Source organism: Cajanus cajan, chromosome 3 (genome assembly GCF_000230855.2).
Source record: "Cajanus cajan strain Asha chromosome 3, NIPB_CcT2T_4, whole genome shotgun sequence".
Lineage (NCBI taxonomy): Eukaryota > Viridiplantae > Streptophyta > Magnoliopsida > Fabales > Fabaceae > Cajanus > Cajanus cajan.
The window spans coordinates 73027925-73047770 of NC_138519.1; the positions used below are offsets into that span (position 1 = coordinate 73027925).

Consider the following 19846-nt stretch of genomic DNA (forward strand, 5'->3'; position numbering starts at 1 on the left):
AGCTGCCCAGGTAATCGGCCGACCCGCGTACGCCCCGCCGACTGGGGCACACCGACACCCTTTCACCCCCAACACCATGCAATCCTCCCTTCTCGACCATTGGAAGTCCCTTCCGATAGATAAGTATGACGGGACCACCGACCCCGACGAGCACGTCGACATTTTTCTCACCCAAGTCACTCTCAGCACCACCGACGACGCCGCCCTATGTTGTATCTTCCCAACATCTTTGAAAGGAAGAGCATTGAGCTGGTTCACTCGTCTCCCGGCCAACTCGATCGACTCTTTCAACACCCTAGCATCCTAGTTCACCATCCAGTTTGCCACCAGCCGACCTCACCATCTGACCTCCCTCGCGCTGGTGAGCATAAGACAAGAGAACAAGGAATCCCTTTGGACCTTCATGAGCCGATTCAACAAAGCGGCTCTTGAAATCCGAGACCTCAATCCGGCCGTCGCCCTTCATCATTTGACTATAGCTCTGAAGCCGGGACCATTTGCTAACAGCATCTGCAAGAAACCCCCGTCCGACATGGACGACTTGAGATGTCGTGCCGACAAATACATGCAGATGGAGGAACTCGCGAAATTCCGTAATCAGGCCAAGGCGGAGGTAGCGGCCAAGGTTGAGAAGCCGGCCGAAAGCTCTTACCGTAACCGGCCCAAGGACCTCGTCCCAAGAGACAAGCCTGTGCGAGGACCGAGGTACTCTCATTATACTCTGCTGAATACTAGCCGATTGGCTGTCTTGGACCAAGCACTTGCTTCGGAGGTCCTGTCAGTGCCGAAGCGAGCTGCGACTCCTCCTCGTGCCAACACTACCAAGTCTTGCAAGTATCATCGTAACAGGGGCCACTCGACTGACGAGTGTGCGGCCTTGAAGGACAAAATTGAGGACTTAATCAAATAAGGCCAGCTTCAACGTTTTATCGATCGACCTCGTTCTCCTAGATACGATGACCGACGACATCGTAGAGATCAGCCTGACCAAGACAGGTCCGACAGGCACCCCTACAGGGAACGGAGCCAGTCGAGGGGCCGGAAGGAAGACGACCCGACACCCCAGCCTCAAAGAGTCATCAACACCATTGCCGGTGGATTCGCAGGCGGCGGTTCTACCTCTTCAGCACAAAAGAGACACCTCCGAGCCGTCCGAGCTGTGCACGCGATTGAACGCACTCAACGAAGGATGCCTTCCATCACATTCACCGAGGCCGACTTTAAAGGCATCGATCCCGATCAAGATGACCCCATGGTTATCAGCGTTGAGATCCACAACTGCATTGTTCGGAAGACGTTGGTCGACCAGGGAAGCTTGGCCGATATCCTCTACTGGAACACCTTCAAACAGCTCGACACCCCAGAGGCCGAGTTGATTCCCTACAATGAGCCATTGGTTGGATTCTCCGGTGAACGTGTCCAAACCAAAGGGTACATCAAGTTATCCACTCACTTCTGCTTCGATGGAGCCGAAGCTCGAGACATCTCGGTGAACTACGTGGTTGTGCACGCCAACACGTCATACAATATCCTCCTCGGAAGGCCCTCCCTCAACAAGTTGGGTGCGATCGTGTCAACCCCACACTTAGCCATGAAATTCCCTTCCGAGTCGGGTCGGATCATTACCATCCATGCCGATCAGAAAGCGGCTAGGGAGTGTTATTTCGCTAGTCTTCGGTTGCCTCGACTTGAAACGGCCGAGCCGCGTGGAGTGAAACGAGTGCACATAGTGGCCCAAGAAATTGACACAATTGTGGACTTCGACCCTCGAATGGAGCAAGACGAGAGGGTCGAACCGATTGAAGACCGACACCCTATTGTCATCGGGCCGACCGACCTACACGTGACCTACCTGGGTTCCAACCTGTCCGCGACGGAAAGGCGCGAAATCGGACAAGTCGTTAGATAAAACAAAGACCTGTTTGCGTGGCGGCCGGCCGATATGCCAGGAATCGACCCCAATTTCTTATGCCATAAGCTCTCGGTCTGCCGAGAGGCGAAACCGATCGCCCAACGAAAGAGGAAAACAGGGGAAGAGAGGAAAAAAACAATAGAAGGTGAGGTCTCTAAACTCCTAGATGCGGGGTTTATCCGAGAAGTCCACTACACTACATGGTTAGCCAATGTGGTGATGGTAAAAAAATCAAACGGAAAATGGCAGATGTGCACAGATTACACTGACCTGAACAAGGCATGTTCGAAAGACGCATACCCTCTGCCGAACATCGACCGACTCGTCGACGGGGCGGCCGGCCACAAATTTTTGTCATTCCTCGACGCCTATTCCAGATATAACCAGATCCGAATGCACCCACGAGACGAGGACAAGACGACGTTTGTCACGGAATCAGCCAACTACTGTTACCAAGTGATGCCGTTCGGACTAAAAAATGCTGGAGCCACTTACTAGAGACTCATGGATAGGATCTTCCATGAACAAATAGGCACAAGCATGGAGGTATATGTAGAAGACATGGTTGTGAAGTCGGCTGACCTTCCTTCTCACGAAGCCGACCTGGCCAATGTCTTTCAAGCACTACGGAAGCATCAGATGCGCCTTAATCTGGACAAATGTGTGTTCAGCGTCTCGGGCGGTAAGTTCCTGGGTTTCATGTTATCAAGCCGAGGTATTGAGGCCAACCCGAACAAATTTCAAGCTATTATCGATATGAGAAGCCCGTCAAATCTGAAAGAGGTTCAAAAGTTAGCCGGTCGGCTAACAGCATTGTCTCGCTTCTTGCCATGTATGGCCGGAACCTCCAAGCCGATTCTAGGTCTTCTGAAAAAGGCGAACCGATTTCAATGGACCGACGAGTGCGAAGCCTCTTTTCAACTCTTCAAGGAACGACTTGGTACCCCGCTTGTGCTGGCCAAGCCGACACCCGGCCGAGAGATGGTCATATACTTGGCGGTTTCTAGCGAAGCCCTAAGCACCAGTCTGATACAGGAACAAGACGGCTAACAGAAACCCATATACTTCATAAGCTGAGTGCTTCAAAATGCCGAGCGCCGATACCAACTCTTGGAAAAGGTAGCGTTAGGACTCATATATGCTGCTAGGTGCCTTCGTCAGTACTTTCAGAGTCACACAATGGTGGTCCGAAATGATTGCCCAATCGCCAAAGTACTGCGAAAACCAGAATTGGCTGGCCGAATGATGGCATGGTCAATCGAACTATCCGAGTTCGATATCCGTTTCGAACCCCAAGGAGCCATCAAATCACAGAACCTAGCTGACTTCATCAATGAACTGTCACCACTCGGCCATTTTGAAGACAACACTTGGACAATGCACGTGGACGGCTTCTCCAATGACCAAGGCAGTGGAGCCGGGATCATCTTGGAGAGTCTGTCCGGCATCACCTTGGAACAATCACTACGTTTCGGCTTTCGGGCGTCCAACAACTAGGCCGAATACGAAGCCTTATTAGCCGGAATGAGATTGGCATCCGAGATAGGGGTTACAAAAATCACATGCTGGACCGACTCAAAGGTTGTCACCGAGCAGGTGAACGACAATTTTCAAGTCAAGGATGCCAATCTGCTTAAATATTACCATCTCTTCTGGGGGATGAGCAACCAGTTTCAAGAGATACAAGTTAAACACACGCCGCGTGGGAGTAACGAGAGAGCCGGGACAACTTCGGTCCACAATACATCTGGAGTTTCCCACCCCAAGCGTCCGACAAGATTGCCTGCCGGTAGATGAAGCCTCGTAAACATGGATGACCAATATCTGGAACTTCATCACTAACGGCTCGCAACCGGCCGATCCGATTGAGGCTAAGAAAATCCGAACCGAAGCGGCACGATACTCTGTGGTGGCCGGAGAGTTGTACCAACGGGGATTTTCCACACCTTTGTTGAAGTCTATTAACCAACAACAAGCCGATTACGTCATGAGAGAAGTTCACGAGGGGATCTGCGGATCTCACTCAAGAGGAAGGACACTGGCCGCTAAGGTGTTGAGGGCCGGTTACTATTGGCCGACCCTGAAAACTGATTGTGCAGAATATGTAAAGAAGTGCAAACAATGCCAACAACATGGTAACCTAGTCCATGCCTCAGCCGAATAGTTACACTCGATCAGTGCCCCTTGGCCGTTTGCTCTATGGGGTATCGACATTCTCGGCCCGTTCCCACTCGCTAAAGGCTAATGCAAATTCCTGGTCGTAGCTGTTGATTATTTCACCAAGTGGATTGAAGCCAATCCGCTCACCACCATAACGGCCGCCAATGTCCAAAAAATTGTATGGAAAAACATCATGACCCGGTTCTGCATCCCACACGCAATCATCTCTGACAATGGGCTCCAATTCACAGATAAAAAGTTCAACACCTTCCTTGAGAACCTCGGCATCCGGCACCGATTCACGTCCGTTGAACACCCACAGTCCAACGGTCAGGCCGAAGCCACCAACAAAGTTATTCTGATCGAACTGAAAAAATGACTCGCCTCAACTAAAGGAGCCTGGGCCGAAGAGCTTCCCGAAGTTCTCTGGGCGTACAGGTGCACGCCCTAATCAAGCACAAAGGAGACCCGTTTCGATTGGCATACGGCACGGACGCTATGATACCAGTCGAAGTGGGCGAGCCTTCATTCCGACGGACACACTTTCACGAGGAGTCCAACGATGACTCAATCCGAGCCGAACTGGACGTCGTAGATGAAATCCGAGAGAAATCCCAAATCATAGCCGAAGTGTGTAAACAACGGATGACTCGGCGATTTAACTCCAAATTGAAACCAAGGAATTTCCAAGAAGGCGATCTTGTTTGGAGGTCAACCGGCTCGGCACGACGCAACCCGACTGAAGGGAAGTTGGGGGCAAACTGGGACGGCCCATTCAGAGTCCAACACTCTCTCAATAACGACGTATACAAATTAGAAGAATTATTCGGCAAGGTCATCCCTCGGACATGGAATTCTACCCATTTGAAGACCTATTACAGTTAGAATTTAACTCTATACATCTGTAATTGTCTTATGATGCACTCTTTTCCTTGAACCGGTCTTTTTTCCTCTTAAAAAACTATGAAAAGAGGTTTTTGGCCGGCAAGGTTTTTAATGAGGCGTCTATTCATCAATAAACAATACAGTTTAGCTATTTTTGACTCAATTTTACATTTTCGCAAAATTTTATAAGTCTTCCCTCCCGAGAACCCTCTCGGCCAAGGATGTGGCTTTTCAACCAAGTCTTCCCTCCCGAGAACCCTCTCGGCCAAGGATGTGGCTTTTCAACCAAGTCTTCTCTCCCGAGACTCCTCTCGGCCAATGATGTGGCTTTTCAACCAAGTCTTCCCTCCCGAGATTCCTCTCGGCCAAGGATGTGGCTTTTCAACAAGTCTTTCCTCTCGAGAACCTTCTCGGCCAAGGATGTGGCTTTTCAACCAAGTCTTCCCTCCCGAGACTCCTCTCGGCCAAGGATGTGTCTTTTCAATCGTCTTCCCTCCCGAGATTCCTCTCGGCCAAGGATGTGGCTTTTCAACCAAGTCTTCCCTCCCGAGACTCCTCTCGGCCAAGGATGTGGCTTTTCAACCAAGTCTTCCCTCCCGAGACTTCTCTCGGCCAAGGATGTGGCTTTATTTTAAAATCTCCCTCCGAGATTCTCCTTCAACTCGGACGCATGTTCGTATAAACTAACCTACACGTGGCACGATTTGATTTGCTACATTAACGATCGTTTGGAATACGTTATATTTGACGAGAAACAGAATTGCATTGAAAAGGAAAGGGCACTACCGGCCCAGAATTACAAAATTAAAGGGGCTCTATCGGCCCTTGCATACAAGATTTAAAAATAACCCTAAGCCTGTGCTTCGTGCTCCCCTTGGGCCGGCGCCTCCTGCTCAGCCACTTCCGCCTGCACCTGGTCTTTGCTGCTCGACCCGGCCTGGTGATGAAGAGGCACTTCAACATCCGGCTGCTCATTCGGGGGGATTTGGGTAAGGTTGACATAGTTCCCCCTATAGAAATCCATAGACATGTCAAACTTGAAGTTCGAAGGCAGACTTCCAAAATGTCGGGCCTGCCGAGCCGCCTGGGCAAAACCGACTTCATGCAGCGACAGAACCTTACGCCGAGCCCTCTCTCGGTATGCCCCATAGGATTTCTTCTCGGCTTCTAACTCGCCGGCCAGCGCAGCAGACTTCTCGGCCTCGGCCTTCAACGAATTCTCCAATCGCTGCACTTGTAGCATTAGATCATCATTTTGACGGCCACGGCGGACCATCTCGGCCTCGAACTTCTTCTCGTTCGATTGCACCTCAGACAGAGCCGCCAAAGCCTCTTGAACAGACTTCTCAGACTCAAGAAGCTTCCGACGCAGCTCCTCGACCTCGGCACTTGACTGCTGTTGAGATTTCCGTTGAAGTACTTTTGTTATAATTGAAATTTAGTTTAATTCCATCAACGGTCTCAAACACGGCAAGTATACCGGCCGTTCAAGTAGTAAAAATATCGTATCCACAGGGATTAGAAGGTAATATAAGCATTTATTGACTATTCGTGACTAAAGAATAATTCCAATTTCATAGTTTGTGCAGTGAATGCAAAGTTGTGACTATTGGAATGAAAGCTGTAAATAAATATTGTTTTGTGAGTGGAAAAGGTAAGGAATGGTATTGTGGTATTGTGAGGTTGTGGGGGTCAGATTTCACCAAACGTAACACTAATGTATCCTTAATCTCTTGTTGAATTCATTGCTTAGTCAACCCAATAGTTTACTCAAACCTAATCCCTTAGAGCAAGAGCCTAGATGTGGATATTGAATATCAATCCCTTGAGTACCCAATATCTACATCCGCATTACGGGCTAGGGTTTAAGACTACTAATGGGCTAAGCTCCATTCCTAGATACATTTCCCACTAGGCATTTGTTTCAGAGCTAGTTTCAAGGGTTATTTTCCAATACCCAATGGAACCTATATCATGCAATGAGATTAAATCCAAAGCAAGCATTAAGAATAGAAACATAAACAACAATGAATGAAACAACATGTATATATATCATAAAAACCGTAAGGATTACAATAGAATTCGTTGGTTACATCTAACCCCACAAAATGGGTGAAACCACTCAACAAAGAGGGCAAATACAAAATAGAGATGGAAGAGGAAGTGAAGAACCGAAGGAAAGATCCGCACACGGACGATCCCAAGCCCTGGGAATCCCTTCCGCAGCTCCTGGAGGCGCCCAATGTGAGAATGGGGGTTTCTCCCCCGAAAATGGCTTCAAATACGAGTTTGGGGAGTCAGATTAGGGTTTCGCGCCCGGCGCATAAGTCTTCGCGCCCGGCGCTGGGCCTTCCAGATACTCTCTGCCTTAGGACAAGCCCGGCGCAATTCACATTACGCTCGGCGCAATGGCTCCCAGAGGTGAGATACTCTGTTTTGCTCGCCTGGCGCGGATCACCTTGCGCCCGGCGCAGAACCTCTTCTCTGCTCCTTAGCTTCTTAGGTTTCCAATCCTAAGAGTCTTCAACTTTCCACTCTTCCTCAATACCTGCACAAAAATGAGGTGGATTAAGGTATTGTTAGATGAATTTGGGTTAGTTATATCTGCACACAAAATGAACCAAAAAGAGAACAATTATATTGCAATGGTTCAAAGGATGAGTGGAATTTGTTCAATAAGCCTCATCCAAAAAGAGGTAAAATTGAGACTTAACAACTGCATTATAAGATTCTGAGCCAAGGCCAGGGAACGAGCTTGGAACTCGCAGAAAAAGATCCACTTATGGGCCGCACTCATCTGGCCCAACATATGTTGCCCTACCTCCGAGGTCAAGTCTTGACTAAAATAGTCTTGAGCACTGACATTCGACGCCAAAAGTTTTTGACTCACAAGCCCTTGTGGAGGCACGAGCACAGGCAACATTTGTCTTTGCTTCCGCGCCTCGGCCTCGGCCCTCGTTTCGTCCGCCTTCCTCTTAGTCGCCTTCGCCTTCTGGACATCCTGAGCAGCCTTGTCCTTCAGTTTTGGCTGTGGCCGGGCCATTTCACGGGCCGACGCTCGGTTATCTCCATGACCAGTCGGCACCGGCGTAGGCGCTCGGCCACGGATCAGGTTGCGAATATCCAAATCGTCACTCCCGCAGCTCGTCATGATATCTGCACACAAATTAGTCAAAATCAATGATAACACATGAATTCAAACATAAGACAGATGCTATACCAATTAAATCATCAAGCGGACGCATAGACTTCATTAACCGAACAAGCTCTCGGCACGGCAGTGGCCAAGGTAACTTCTCCAGGATGCTCAGATCAGCTCGTTCCTCTGAAGACATCTTAGACTTGGACACAACATCATATTTCCTTGGCGCTCAAGTCCAATACAACAGGAATAACAGCCTCCCTTCGGCGTCAAAGAAATACTTGTTGTCGTTAGCAGGCCGAATCATAACCTTGAAGAACCCTACTTTAAATCTTTTGTAGGAAGTCGTGAATGGTTGGAGTAAGCAGTTATCCCCTCGAAACAGAGATAGCCACTTAGCCTTCCTCGTTGTCCAAGAGGCGTAATGGTACAAGAAGAGGTTCGGCGTCGGCTCAATACCAAGTGCTACGCACAACTACCGAAACCCTTGCATCACGGCCCAGCTATTGGGGTGGAGTTGAGTCGGCGCCACGTTCAGTAATCGGAACACCCCAACAAAAAATTTGTCAAAAGGGAGAGTAACCCCCAGATCCTTGAACAGGTAGTCATATACATAGAAGAAATTGTATTTACACCTCTCTCGGCCAAGGAAGACGAAATTCGATTCCCATGAGCCGTCATTTCGGCATGGTTCAAAAAAGAAACCTGATGGAACTAGTTGAAGTAGATTGAGATTTCTTCAATAGCTCCATGCTTAGGACCGATTATGCTCTTGAGATAAACCTTCAAGGACTCTTTGAAGCTCCATGAAGCAACTCCAATGGAGAAGAAGTCTTGCTAGAGGTTCGGTTACTTCTCTTGGATGGAGAAGCTTGAAGAACCTAGGCTTAGGTTTGAAGAACTTTGGAGAATTTCTTAGAGTAGAAATTCTTCTCGGTTTTGGACTCTTGAGTTGAGAGAAAAATCTGAAGATTGATTCTCATTTATGTCAAAAGTGATTACAAATGTAGTGTTTAGGAATTTATAGGGAAAGGTAGCTTGTAGGAGAAGCTATCCTAAACCATGGTTCACTAGGAACCATGGTAGGGTAAGCTTTAACCCCCACGGTTTAGGAAGCTTGTAGGAGAAGCCAACCTTGACCATGGTTCACTTAAGAACCATGGTAAGGTTGCCTTAACCTTCCAAGGTTTAGAAGCTTGCAAGGCAAGCTTCAAACCTTGAAGAGTAACAAGTGAATTTCGGCCAAAGAACAAGTAGGAGAGCTAGGCGGCCTTGGTTCATATTTGCTCCTTGAATTAATTCAAAAATGTTTGATTTGGTTTAGTTAGGTTCATCATATGATGATGAGACCTAGCTAAATCAAATCTATGAAAAATTAGGAGCAAAATGAGTCCAATATGTAAAATTTTGCCTAGGCCCAGTTCTGGCCCAATTACTTGTCACACCCCAAGCTTTGCTAAATGTACCCCCTTTTCCCTACTGAAAAAATACAAAATGAAAATATCAACTAGGGAGGTTAAATGGAGTTAAACTCTCCAAGTAACCTACCTTAAAAACAATATACAAACACTAGGAGAAAGCAAGTAAAGTGCCTCACAAATACAAAGGCAAAATAACCTATACAAGAGACTATTTGAAAACTATACAATATATACAAGTAGAACTAGGCCTTCTCTTCATGATAGAGCATTCCAAGTGAAGATTACTTTGGGCCTGATAAGCCCATTAGTCTTCTCAAGTTCCAACTCTTCTTGTATCCTCCTAGCCATAGCTCTGGTCACTGGGCCCTTGGCCCATGGTCTATCAAAACCGGACGGCACCTTATCTTCCGGAAGCGTAACGAAGTTCTCGGCATCGAACAACAACGCGATCGAACCCTTATCCGTATAACGCGAAAAAACGTTGCCCACTTCTCCATGCACCCATCTGTAACCAGGGACTTCTATAGGGCCGAAGCTACGAGAGGCCGAACCAACTCTTCGAGTAGACGGTCGGCCTTCACTCACTTCGAGAGAAAAAGCTTCCTCCACACTCTGTGAAGGCTCAAACCCCTCAACGATTTCCACACTAGCCAACCTATTCGACGCCGACGCCGACATGCCCTGCTCCTCCACCGTCCCACAAGAACCCGTGCCGGTAGAACCTGAACTGCTATCCCTAGCGGAGCCGACCTAAGACCCCTATCATCTACATCTATCTCAAAATCAGCCATCGAAACGTACCTTTTTGAAGTTCGGTCTCGGTTGCTAACTAGCGCGCAAACTTGGTCTTTACGTCGACTCGGAGCGAATGCAAGTCACAGTCAAGTAAACACGTAAGGTTTGGTCCCCACCACGCCTATTTATAATACTTCCAGGAACCACACATCAACCGTCACTCCCCCAGGAACCGTTGGATTAAATTGATCCAACGGTCCAAAAGCTACAATCCTCCACGTTGCCACGTTTAAATGCTCAATGGTTACAACCCTCCACATTCCCACGTTTAAATGCTCAACGGTTATAACCCTTCACGTTCCCATGATTAATGCCCAACGGTTACAATTCCATACTCAAACCCAACCGTCACAACACAAAGTCATTTCTACCCTTTACGTCGTTTCACTCCTCAAGGCTGGGGGGCTTGTGTACCGGAAGGAGCCTATCGGCCACGTGGATCAGCCACCTATCGGCCACGTGGACCGGCACGTCATATCCTATCAGATATTGACGCAGCGTAGATAACACTTCGGCTCGGCAAGGGATCAAGAGTCGTATCCTTTCCCTATCGGCTCGGCCAAATGCCGAAAATGTCGTCTCGGCCGTTCCGCATCGGCTCGGCCTAAGTTCAACAGGGATAGAATAATTAGAACAACGATCATGATTAACAAAGGACAACACGCAATTAAGGCATAACCAGCCGATTAACACCGTATTACCTAATTTGGTAAGTGTCAGAGAAGGCCCACCATGCTCAGGCCCATGACAGGTAGTATAAATAAGTCACACGTAACGAGGTATGTCACTGTTCAATTATTACTCTTGAGAATCGTGCTTGTCCTGACTTGAGCGTCGGAGTGCCTTTTGCAGGTACCTCCCCCCTTTGAAGATCCATCTGGAGCTCTCGTTCGGCCCTTTACCCACCTGAAGATTACGAGTGTACTCTCAGACAGGTACAATATATATATATATATATATATATATATATATATATATATATATAAGAGGGATCTATTTACTCTAAGAGTAAGTATACCTAAACTTATTTCATTCAATAACTCATGTTCTACATCAAATTTTATCGATCCAATCGTTGAATTTAAAGTTATTAATGCATAAACCAAATATACAAATTTAAAAAAAATTTGAAAATCATTTGATATTTCATTTCATTAATTCAAATCAATGTCGAAAATGATTTTATGATTATCCGTCAATTTGAATCAATGAAATGAAGTATCAAATAATTTTCAAGTTTTCTAAGAATTTATAGACTTGATCTATGCATTAAAAACTTTAAATTTAACGGTTAGATCGTTGAAATTTGATGTAAAATATAAGTTATTAGACGCAGTAAGTTTAGGTAGACTTACTCGCGAAGTAAAAAAATCTGTCTTCATATATATATATATATATATATGAGGAGGGTTCAAATGACACCGGTGTAACTTTTGCTAAGTGTTACACCGCTCAATAACTTTATATTAAATGTAAATTTTGAAAATCCAACCGTTAGATTGAAAGTTTATGTCTCTTAGATCATATATGTCAAATTTTGTTAAAATTGAACAACAACTTGAAGGTAATCAAAGTGTTCATATTTTAATATATTTTAAAATATATATATCAAATCATCTTAGATTAATATAAAATTTGATATATATGATCTAAGAGACATAAACTTTCAATCTAACGGTTGGATATTCAAAATTCACTTTTAATATAAAATTATTGAGCGGTGTAACACTTAGTAAAAGTTACACCGGTATCGTTTGAACCCTCCTCTATATATATATATATTAAAAATCTGCATCATATTCATCTTGATCTGGTACTTATATGCAATAATTGATCTACTAATATTTGGATAATCGGTCCAATATGAATAAAAAAACAAATTTTCATCATGCCATTTAAATTAAAAGAAGTATTCCGACAAATTATCATATTTAACCACATTTTACAAATAATATTAATATTACACATAGTGTGTAATGATTTTATTAATTATAGGTAGCTTGACTAAATATGATGCTTAATTAATCGACTCAAAATTCACACCCATCCTGTCATGTACGATTTATTATTTTATATAATGATGTGTCCTGTCCCACAATACAATATAGGTTCTAAACCTATCATGTTTGGAGTGATCGTGGATTAAATGCTATCAAGGTAGGGTCAGCACATGGGTGTTTATATTAATCTATGCATCACTAGAATTGAATTAATTCTTTTATAATAAAAATTACAGAACACTTGCATTAATTTTATCTCGAAGAAACGAATAAGAATTAGAAGTTTGAACATGTGGAAATTAATACGAACAGTCATATATGCACTTGTATAAATCAAAATTTGTATATTTGGGCTTCATTTGTCTCATGACTCATGTGAGTTTTGTCATTTTCTTTTCGATTCTTGATAGCTCTATATAATTTCTAAGCCTTCGAAGAATGTTTGATTGAAGTCATGAAAGGAATCAAATTCGTCAATATGATGTCTTCATCTGATTTGCATTTGCCCATGACCATGTTATTAACATTGCATTTTGTCAATTACACAACTCGATAAAGACTTTTGATCACTGCACATGATAAACACGATGTTGAATGTTTCTCATGCTCGTAGGTATAGATTCAATATTTTTGACCAAGAAGTTTCGCTTAGAACATATGAGAATTCTGCAAGAGGAAGTATTTATTTATTTATTTTCTATTATAAAAAAGTTTAGATTAGGATAAATTCAATCAAGCATAAACTTCTTGAAAAATTTTAAGTGAAATTATAAATTATTTATCTCATTTTCAAGACAAATCATGGAAAGATATAAAGCATAAGAAAAGTCAAATTCAAATTTTAGTTAATAAAAATGAAATGATTTAACTAGCTGTGTCACTCATGCAAAGTTAAAATGAAGTACTTATTCAAGTAGATTCTACATGAAAGAATATAAAATATAAAAAAAATTATATTTAATCTCAAATCTTAATTAATAGAAATGAAATGACTTATCCAACTATATTACCCATGCAAAACTAAAAGAAAGTACTTATTTGACAAGTAATTATAAAATCATTCTATACAATGATTTGAATTAATGAAACGAAATATCAATTGATTTTCAAATTTTTTAAAAATTTATACTTAATCTATGTATTAAGAACTTTAAATTTAACGGTTGGATTGTTGAAATTTAATGTAGAACATAAATTATTGAACTGAATAAGTTTAAGTAGACTTACTTATAGAATAAATGAATCCCTCTTCGTATATATATATATATATATATATATATATATATATATATATACATACACTATTAAAAAATTATCATTTTCTTGCAAATTTTCCTGCAAAAAAATATTCGCAGAAATTTTTTGCGAATTTTCTTAAAAAAAATATTTGCATAAATTTTTTGCGAATTTTCCTGCAAAAAAATATTCGCAGAAATTTTTTGCGAATTTATTTGCGAAAAATAATTTACAGATATTTCTTAAAAATTTTGCTATAATTTTAATAATCATAGAAATTTTTTTCCATGATAAAAATTTGCAGAAAATATTGTAAGAATTTTATTTTGTTTCTTGCAGATTTTCTTGCAAAAATAAATTTGCAAGTAATGTTTACTAAATGGTAAAAAAAATTTGCAGGTAGCTTTTCCTGCGGATTTTCCTGCAAATTTTAATCCGCAAGAAAAAAAAATATTTAAATTTATAAGTTTCTTGCAAATTTTTATGAAAAATTCGCAGGAAAAGTCGCATGTAATAAGAGAAATTCTAGTAGTGATATATATATATATATATATATATATATATATATAGAGTTATAATTATACCGATGTAATTTTTACTAAGTATTACACCGCTCAATAACTTTATATTAAATATAAATTTTGTAAATCCAACCGTTAGATTGAAAGTTCATATCACTTCATTCTTATAAAATAAAATTGACGTAATATATTAATTTTAAAATATACTAAAATATGAATACTTTGATTACCTTCAAGTTGTTGTTCAATTTTAACAAAATTTGATATACTAATATAAATTGATATGAACTTTCAATTTAACAGTTAAATTTTCAAAATTCACATTTAATATAAAATTAAGTAGTATAATACTTAGTAAAAGTTACATCGATGTTATTATAACCCTCTTCATATATATATATATATATATATATATATATATATATATATATATATATATATATATACCAGATGTCCCGGTGGTGGATCTAGGGAAAACGAGAAAGGAGGAATATGCAGATGAGCATGGAACAATTAAAACCAGATTTACGCGGCGGTAGTCCGCACAATACTGGGTATCAAGGGCACACCTGACGAGTCAGGCTTACGAATCCCAGGTTTTCACAAAGTTTTATGATGCAAGAAATAAAAGTAGCAGAAAGAGTAATACAAAATTGTTGTATTGATTGAACAAGAAGATACAAAGGCAAGAGAGAAGGAGGAGGTTCTCACTCTAGACTCTCTTTTCGCTAACCGGTGCCACTCTTCTAGGCAGGATACAAATTTATAGAAAACTTAAAGTTACTATTACAACAGTGATTACTATTACAACAGTAAAATGAGTTTTTCGCTACAGTGAACAGTACACTTCCGCAAAATGAGCAGTAATTGTTGACCCTGGGTTGTTGACTTCTTTCGTCAGGATGACGTCAGGATGTCGTCAATATTCAGAGCCGGAATAGTGCTTTAACAGCGATTGGAGGAACTCAGTCTTCTTCGGATGCTTCATCAAGGTTGATTCCGAAGCAATCATCTTCATTCTGGAAATATGACCCGGATGAAGAGGATGGAGAAGAGACTTCCTTCTTGGCTTTTCCTTTCGACGAACTGGACTCCGAGTCTGTCTGCAGGAGTTCAAGAATTTGATGAAGATTTGTCGCTAAAGCTTCATCATTTGTGGATGTTGCAAGGGCTGCTGCGATCTTAGCCTTTCGATTAAGAAACTGGCAGGTTTCTGGATCAGCGGCCTTGAGGCTCTTTGGATTCTTTTGGAACCAAAGCGCTACTCCTTGTGTATTGGCTCGGGATGCATCAAACTGATCCCACCATTTGATAGAGGCTTGCTTGCCTAAGATTGGAAGAAGCTTGGAGGTCTTCTTGAACTGGTGTTGCCAGGCAAAGATCCAAGCTAAAGAGAACTTTGAGAAGAAATGAAGAGATGTATGGAACTGGCTGGTCCCCTCTTCAAACCTTGATTTGAACTGATTATATCCTTCTCTGATGTCTGGGGGAAGGATACTCAGGATAGGTCCAAAATACTCCCACCACTCGGCGAACCATTGTGGAAAGAAATACCGAATATTTTGTTTAAAATAGATAAGCCAGGAGTGCCTGTGGTGTTTGTTTTGAAACCAAAAAACATTTGTCCAGGCATTAAGATAATCCCAGTAATTGTACCCAATTGGGTCAAAAGGCTGAGAAAATTTTCTGACTTGATTGGGTTTATTGTCAAAATCTTTGAAAGTCAAAATTTTGAGGATTTGAATTGTTGAGTGCGTGATAAGCTGGTTATCATTTTTGTCAAAATTGTGTTTAATTGAAACAGATTTGGAATCCACCAGTATGAATTCGTAAAATCTCCTTGTCTTGATAAGACTAAGGGGTTTGAAAAGAAAACCTGGTGGAAGGATTTTTTCGCAAATCTTGTTTGGATTTGGATCCCAAAACTCGGGTTCCATTTGGATTGTAGGATAAAACCTTCCTTCTTTTGGAAGATAGGAAGATGGTTGTTTTTGGGCAACTGGCTGAGGCTGCTCAACCAAGTCTTCTGATTTGGAAATTTTTGAAATAATTGATTTCAGATATGGGTCAGGTTCTTCTGCAAGAATCTGTTTCCAGGCCTTGGGAGGTTGTTTTTGGGTGATTGGTTGAGGCTGCTCGACCAATTCTTTTGGATGTAAAGTTACCTTTGATTTGGAAATTTCTGAAATAATTGATTTCAGGTTTTGATCCCAGAAGAGGTCATTAGGTTCTTCTGAAAAAATTTGTTTCCAGGATTTGGAAGGGAGGTTGGTTAACCCACAATCCTGAAGGGCTAGAAGGGTTGGAAGTGCCATGGCATAGTCCGATGGCTTGGTTTGATGGGTAGATGACCTTGCTTTGGTTTGCTGAGTAGATGACCCAGCGATTGATTTGTTTTGCTGAGATGACCCAGCTCGGGTTAATGACCCTTTGTCTGAGGTTTCTGAGGAAACCTTGATTGATTTGTCATCCTCAATTGAGGATGCTGATTTTGCTGGGCGATTTGGTTTGCCCAGAACGATTCCCTTTCCCCTTCCCCTAGAAGAGGATGATCGCGGCCTTAATTTAGGCGTCATTGCATTCTGTCTTTCCCCGTAGAAATTCACGGGTAAGATAGTCAGGTAAAGTGTTTGAGGTGCCTTTGATATATTCAATGTCAAAATCAAAAACACTTAAAATTGCTTGCCAGCGGGCAAAGATTTGTTTTGATGCTAAATTTTTAACATCTTTTTGCAAAATATCTTTGGCTGATTTACAATCAACACGGACTAAAAAATTTTGATTCAACAAATCAGATTGAAATTTTGAAATACATAGTACAATGGCCAAAACTTCTTTTTTAACAGTAGAATAATTTTGTTGGGCCTTGTTCCAATGTTTTGATGTGAAAGCAATGCAATTTTCAGAATCATGCATGGCTTGTTTGAGAACACCTCCATAACCAATGTCAGAGGCATCAGTTTCGACAATCTTTGGGAGATTGGGGTTGGGTAGGTATAGACAGGGTAAAACTTTAACCTGCTGTTTGATCTGTCTGACCACATTGGTATGGACAGTAGTCCATGGAGGGGGAGATTTCTTGAGCCTTTCATGAAGAGGTTTAATTATGTTACTGAGTTGAGGAAAAAAATCAGAAACATAGTTTAAACAACCAAGAAATCTTTGAAGTTGTGTCTTCTCAAGAATCTGATTGGGAAACTTATCAGCAAACTCTATGACTCTACATATAGGTCGGATAGTTCCCTGAAAGATTTCATGACCAAGAAACTTGATCTTTGTCTGAAAAAGACAGATTTTGGTTTTAGAAACAGCAAGGCCATTTCGTTTAATTACCTTGAAAAATATTTCAAGATGTTTGAAGTGTTGATCAATGGATGAGGAGAAGATAAGAACATCATCAATATAGACAATGCAGAAATTTGAGTATGGATTGAAAATATCATTCATGATATTTTGGAACTCCGAAGGGGCATTCTTAAGACCAAAGGGCATCACGTTCCATTCGTATTGCCCAAACGGGACAGTGAAGGCTGTTTTGTAGCGATCACTGGGATTGATTTGGATTTGCCAAAATCCAGATTTCATGTCGAATTTAGAAAAGATCTTTGCCGAATATAATCGGGAAAGAAGATCTTTCTTGTTAGGAATTGGATATCTAATCCATTGAAGGGCTTGATTAAGAGGTTTATAGTTGATGACCAACCTAGGAGCACCACGCTCGATTTCAGAAGCCTTGTTGACATAAAAGGCTGCACAAGACCAGGGACTCTTGCTCTTCCGGATTAAACCTTTGGAAATAAGATCGTTGATCTCCTTTTGACAGTGGATGACAAGTTCATGACTCATCTGGATTGGCCTGGCTTTGGTTGGGATTTGCCTATCAGTAAAATCCTTTTCATAAGGAAGGCTAACCATATGTTTCTTTCTATCCCAAAAAGCATTAGGAAGATCGGAACAAACATGACATTGAAATCGATCATGAAGACTCATAATCTTTTGTTTGATATGGGATTGAGAAAGCTGACTTTCGATATGTTTGAAAGAGATTTCCTCCTTAAGGAAATTGATTTGATTAAGCTTTCTATCAACCTGATTGATGTTACGAAAGAGGGGTTTATTCAGAAATTTGAACATGATAGTTTTTCCTAGATATTGGGTGGATATACCTTCATCAGATATCTTAATAGGGAAAATGGATTTAATGAATGGTGTTCCAAGGATTACATCATTCTTAAGATTTTTTACCAGGAGAAATGGAGTTTCAACCTGGAGATTATCATTTTGAATGATTGCAGAAGGGAGCTTATACTGGATTTCTAGTCGAGAACCACTAGCAGTCCTAAGTTTCTCGGAGGTTTTGTGGAAGTATTTGGTTGGAATGAGTCCTTCCAGAATACAGTTAGAATCAGCTCCAGTGTCAAACAGAGCGATTGTTTTTAAGACAAAATCTTCGACTGAAATAGTAACATCAATATAGAATTTTTGAATGCTACAATGATTGATCAGAGCGTTGAAGAGGGTATCATCATCAGTGGAGACATGGTCAGATTCATGGCCATCACTGGGATTGTCGTGGTCATGCCGAACCACGTTATCGGAAAAAGCTTCAGTTATTTGAGATATGAAAGTTTCATGTAACTGTTGCTTCTTTTTGAGGTCACGAACCTCTGATTTAAGAGAACTGATTTCAATCTGTAGGTCATGAATTGTAACTGGCTTAGCTGCAGATTTTTCAAGGCGTTTGAGGGTTTGAGTAAGATCAAACTTATTGTTAACAAACCTATTATCAAGCTGTGACTTGTTAGGTTTATGGAGGATTGTCTTGAGCTTTTCAAGATATTCATCTCTTTCATGGGGATCTTGAATGGACTTTAAGACATCAAGAAGAAGATTTTGCTCATCATTGTGGATAACATTGATGAGAGGAGAGTCAGAGCTTTCGTCACTAGAGGAGGAAAGGTCATCATCAGCTTGAATATCTTCGGAGGAAGACATAGGTGTATCAACATCTTCATTGCTACTATCAGAGGAGTTGATTAGAAGGTTGTTAAGCTGATCCTGGATGGTAGAATCAAGATTAAGTTCTCTAACTTTAGAGGAGATTCTGCAGAATTTTGCTAAGTGACCTTTACGGCCACATTTGAAACAAGTCCTAGTTTCCCTAGGGTTTGTGGTAGGATTGAAGCCCCGAGGGGTGGGTTTAACCACAGGAGGCCTATTGGTTGTGTTAGTGATTTGTCTAGACTTAAATCTAGGGGTTCTTTTACCAGGCTTGTGAGAATTACTCAATTGGAGCCTAGAGGATTTTCTGCGTTTGGTGGGTTTACCAGAATCCTTAGAACAAGGAAGACCAAACTGCTGGCAAAAATTTCCCAAATCTTTGCGGTTTTGGGCCTTCTCTTTGGCCAATTGTTTCTGGATTTTGTCATCTTGACAGATTTTGAGGGCTACCTTTTGGACGTAAGCTATGAGGTTGCCGTAACTTAACTGGCCGTAAGGGATGTCACCATTAAACTGGGATCTGATCTTCTCCCTAACTTTATCTCCTAAAGATTTTGGGAGACCAGCTAAGAATTTTTCTTTCCAGAAAGGTTGATTACTATCATCCCGGGTGTAGACTCTTGTGAGGAAGGTATCCTTATACCACCTAAAGTCTCCTAAGGTTCTACACTTAAGATTGGACAGGAGTTCACCAGATCGGTCCTTCCAAATACTGGGATCTCCGATAAAATGTTTGATAATGGCCATGATAAGGGTATTTACAGCATCGGGGA

The 19846-nt window shown here is 41.9% G+C and overlaps 1 protein-coding gene across 1 annotated transcript; it reads left to right on the top strand.

The window, feature by feature from the left end:
- Positions 1-403: 403 nt before the first annotated feature.
- LOC109792914 (uncharacterized) lies at positions 404-1909 on the top strand. The gene is made up of 2 exons (XM_020352363.2): positions 404-867; positions 952-1909. Exons 1-2 carry the CDS (start codon positions 404-406, stop codon positions 1907-1909), a joined length of 1422 nt encoding a protein of 473 aa, XP_020207952.2.
- Positions 1910-19846: the final 17937 nt, after the last annotated feature.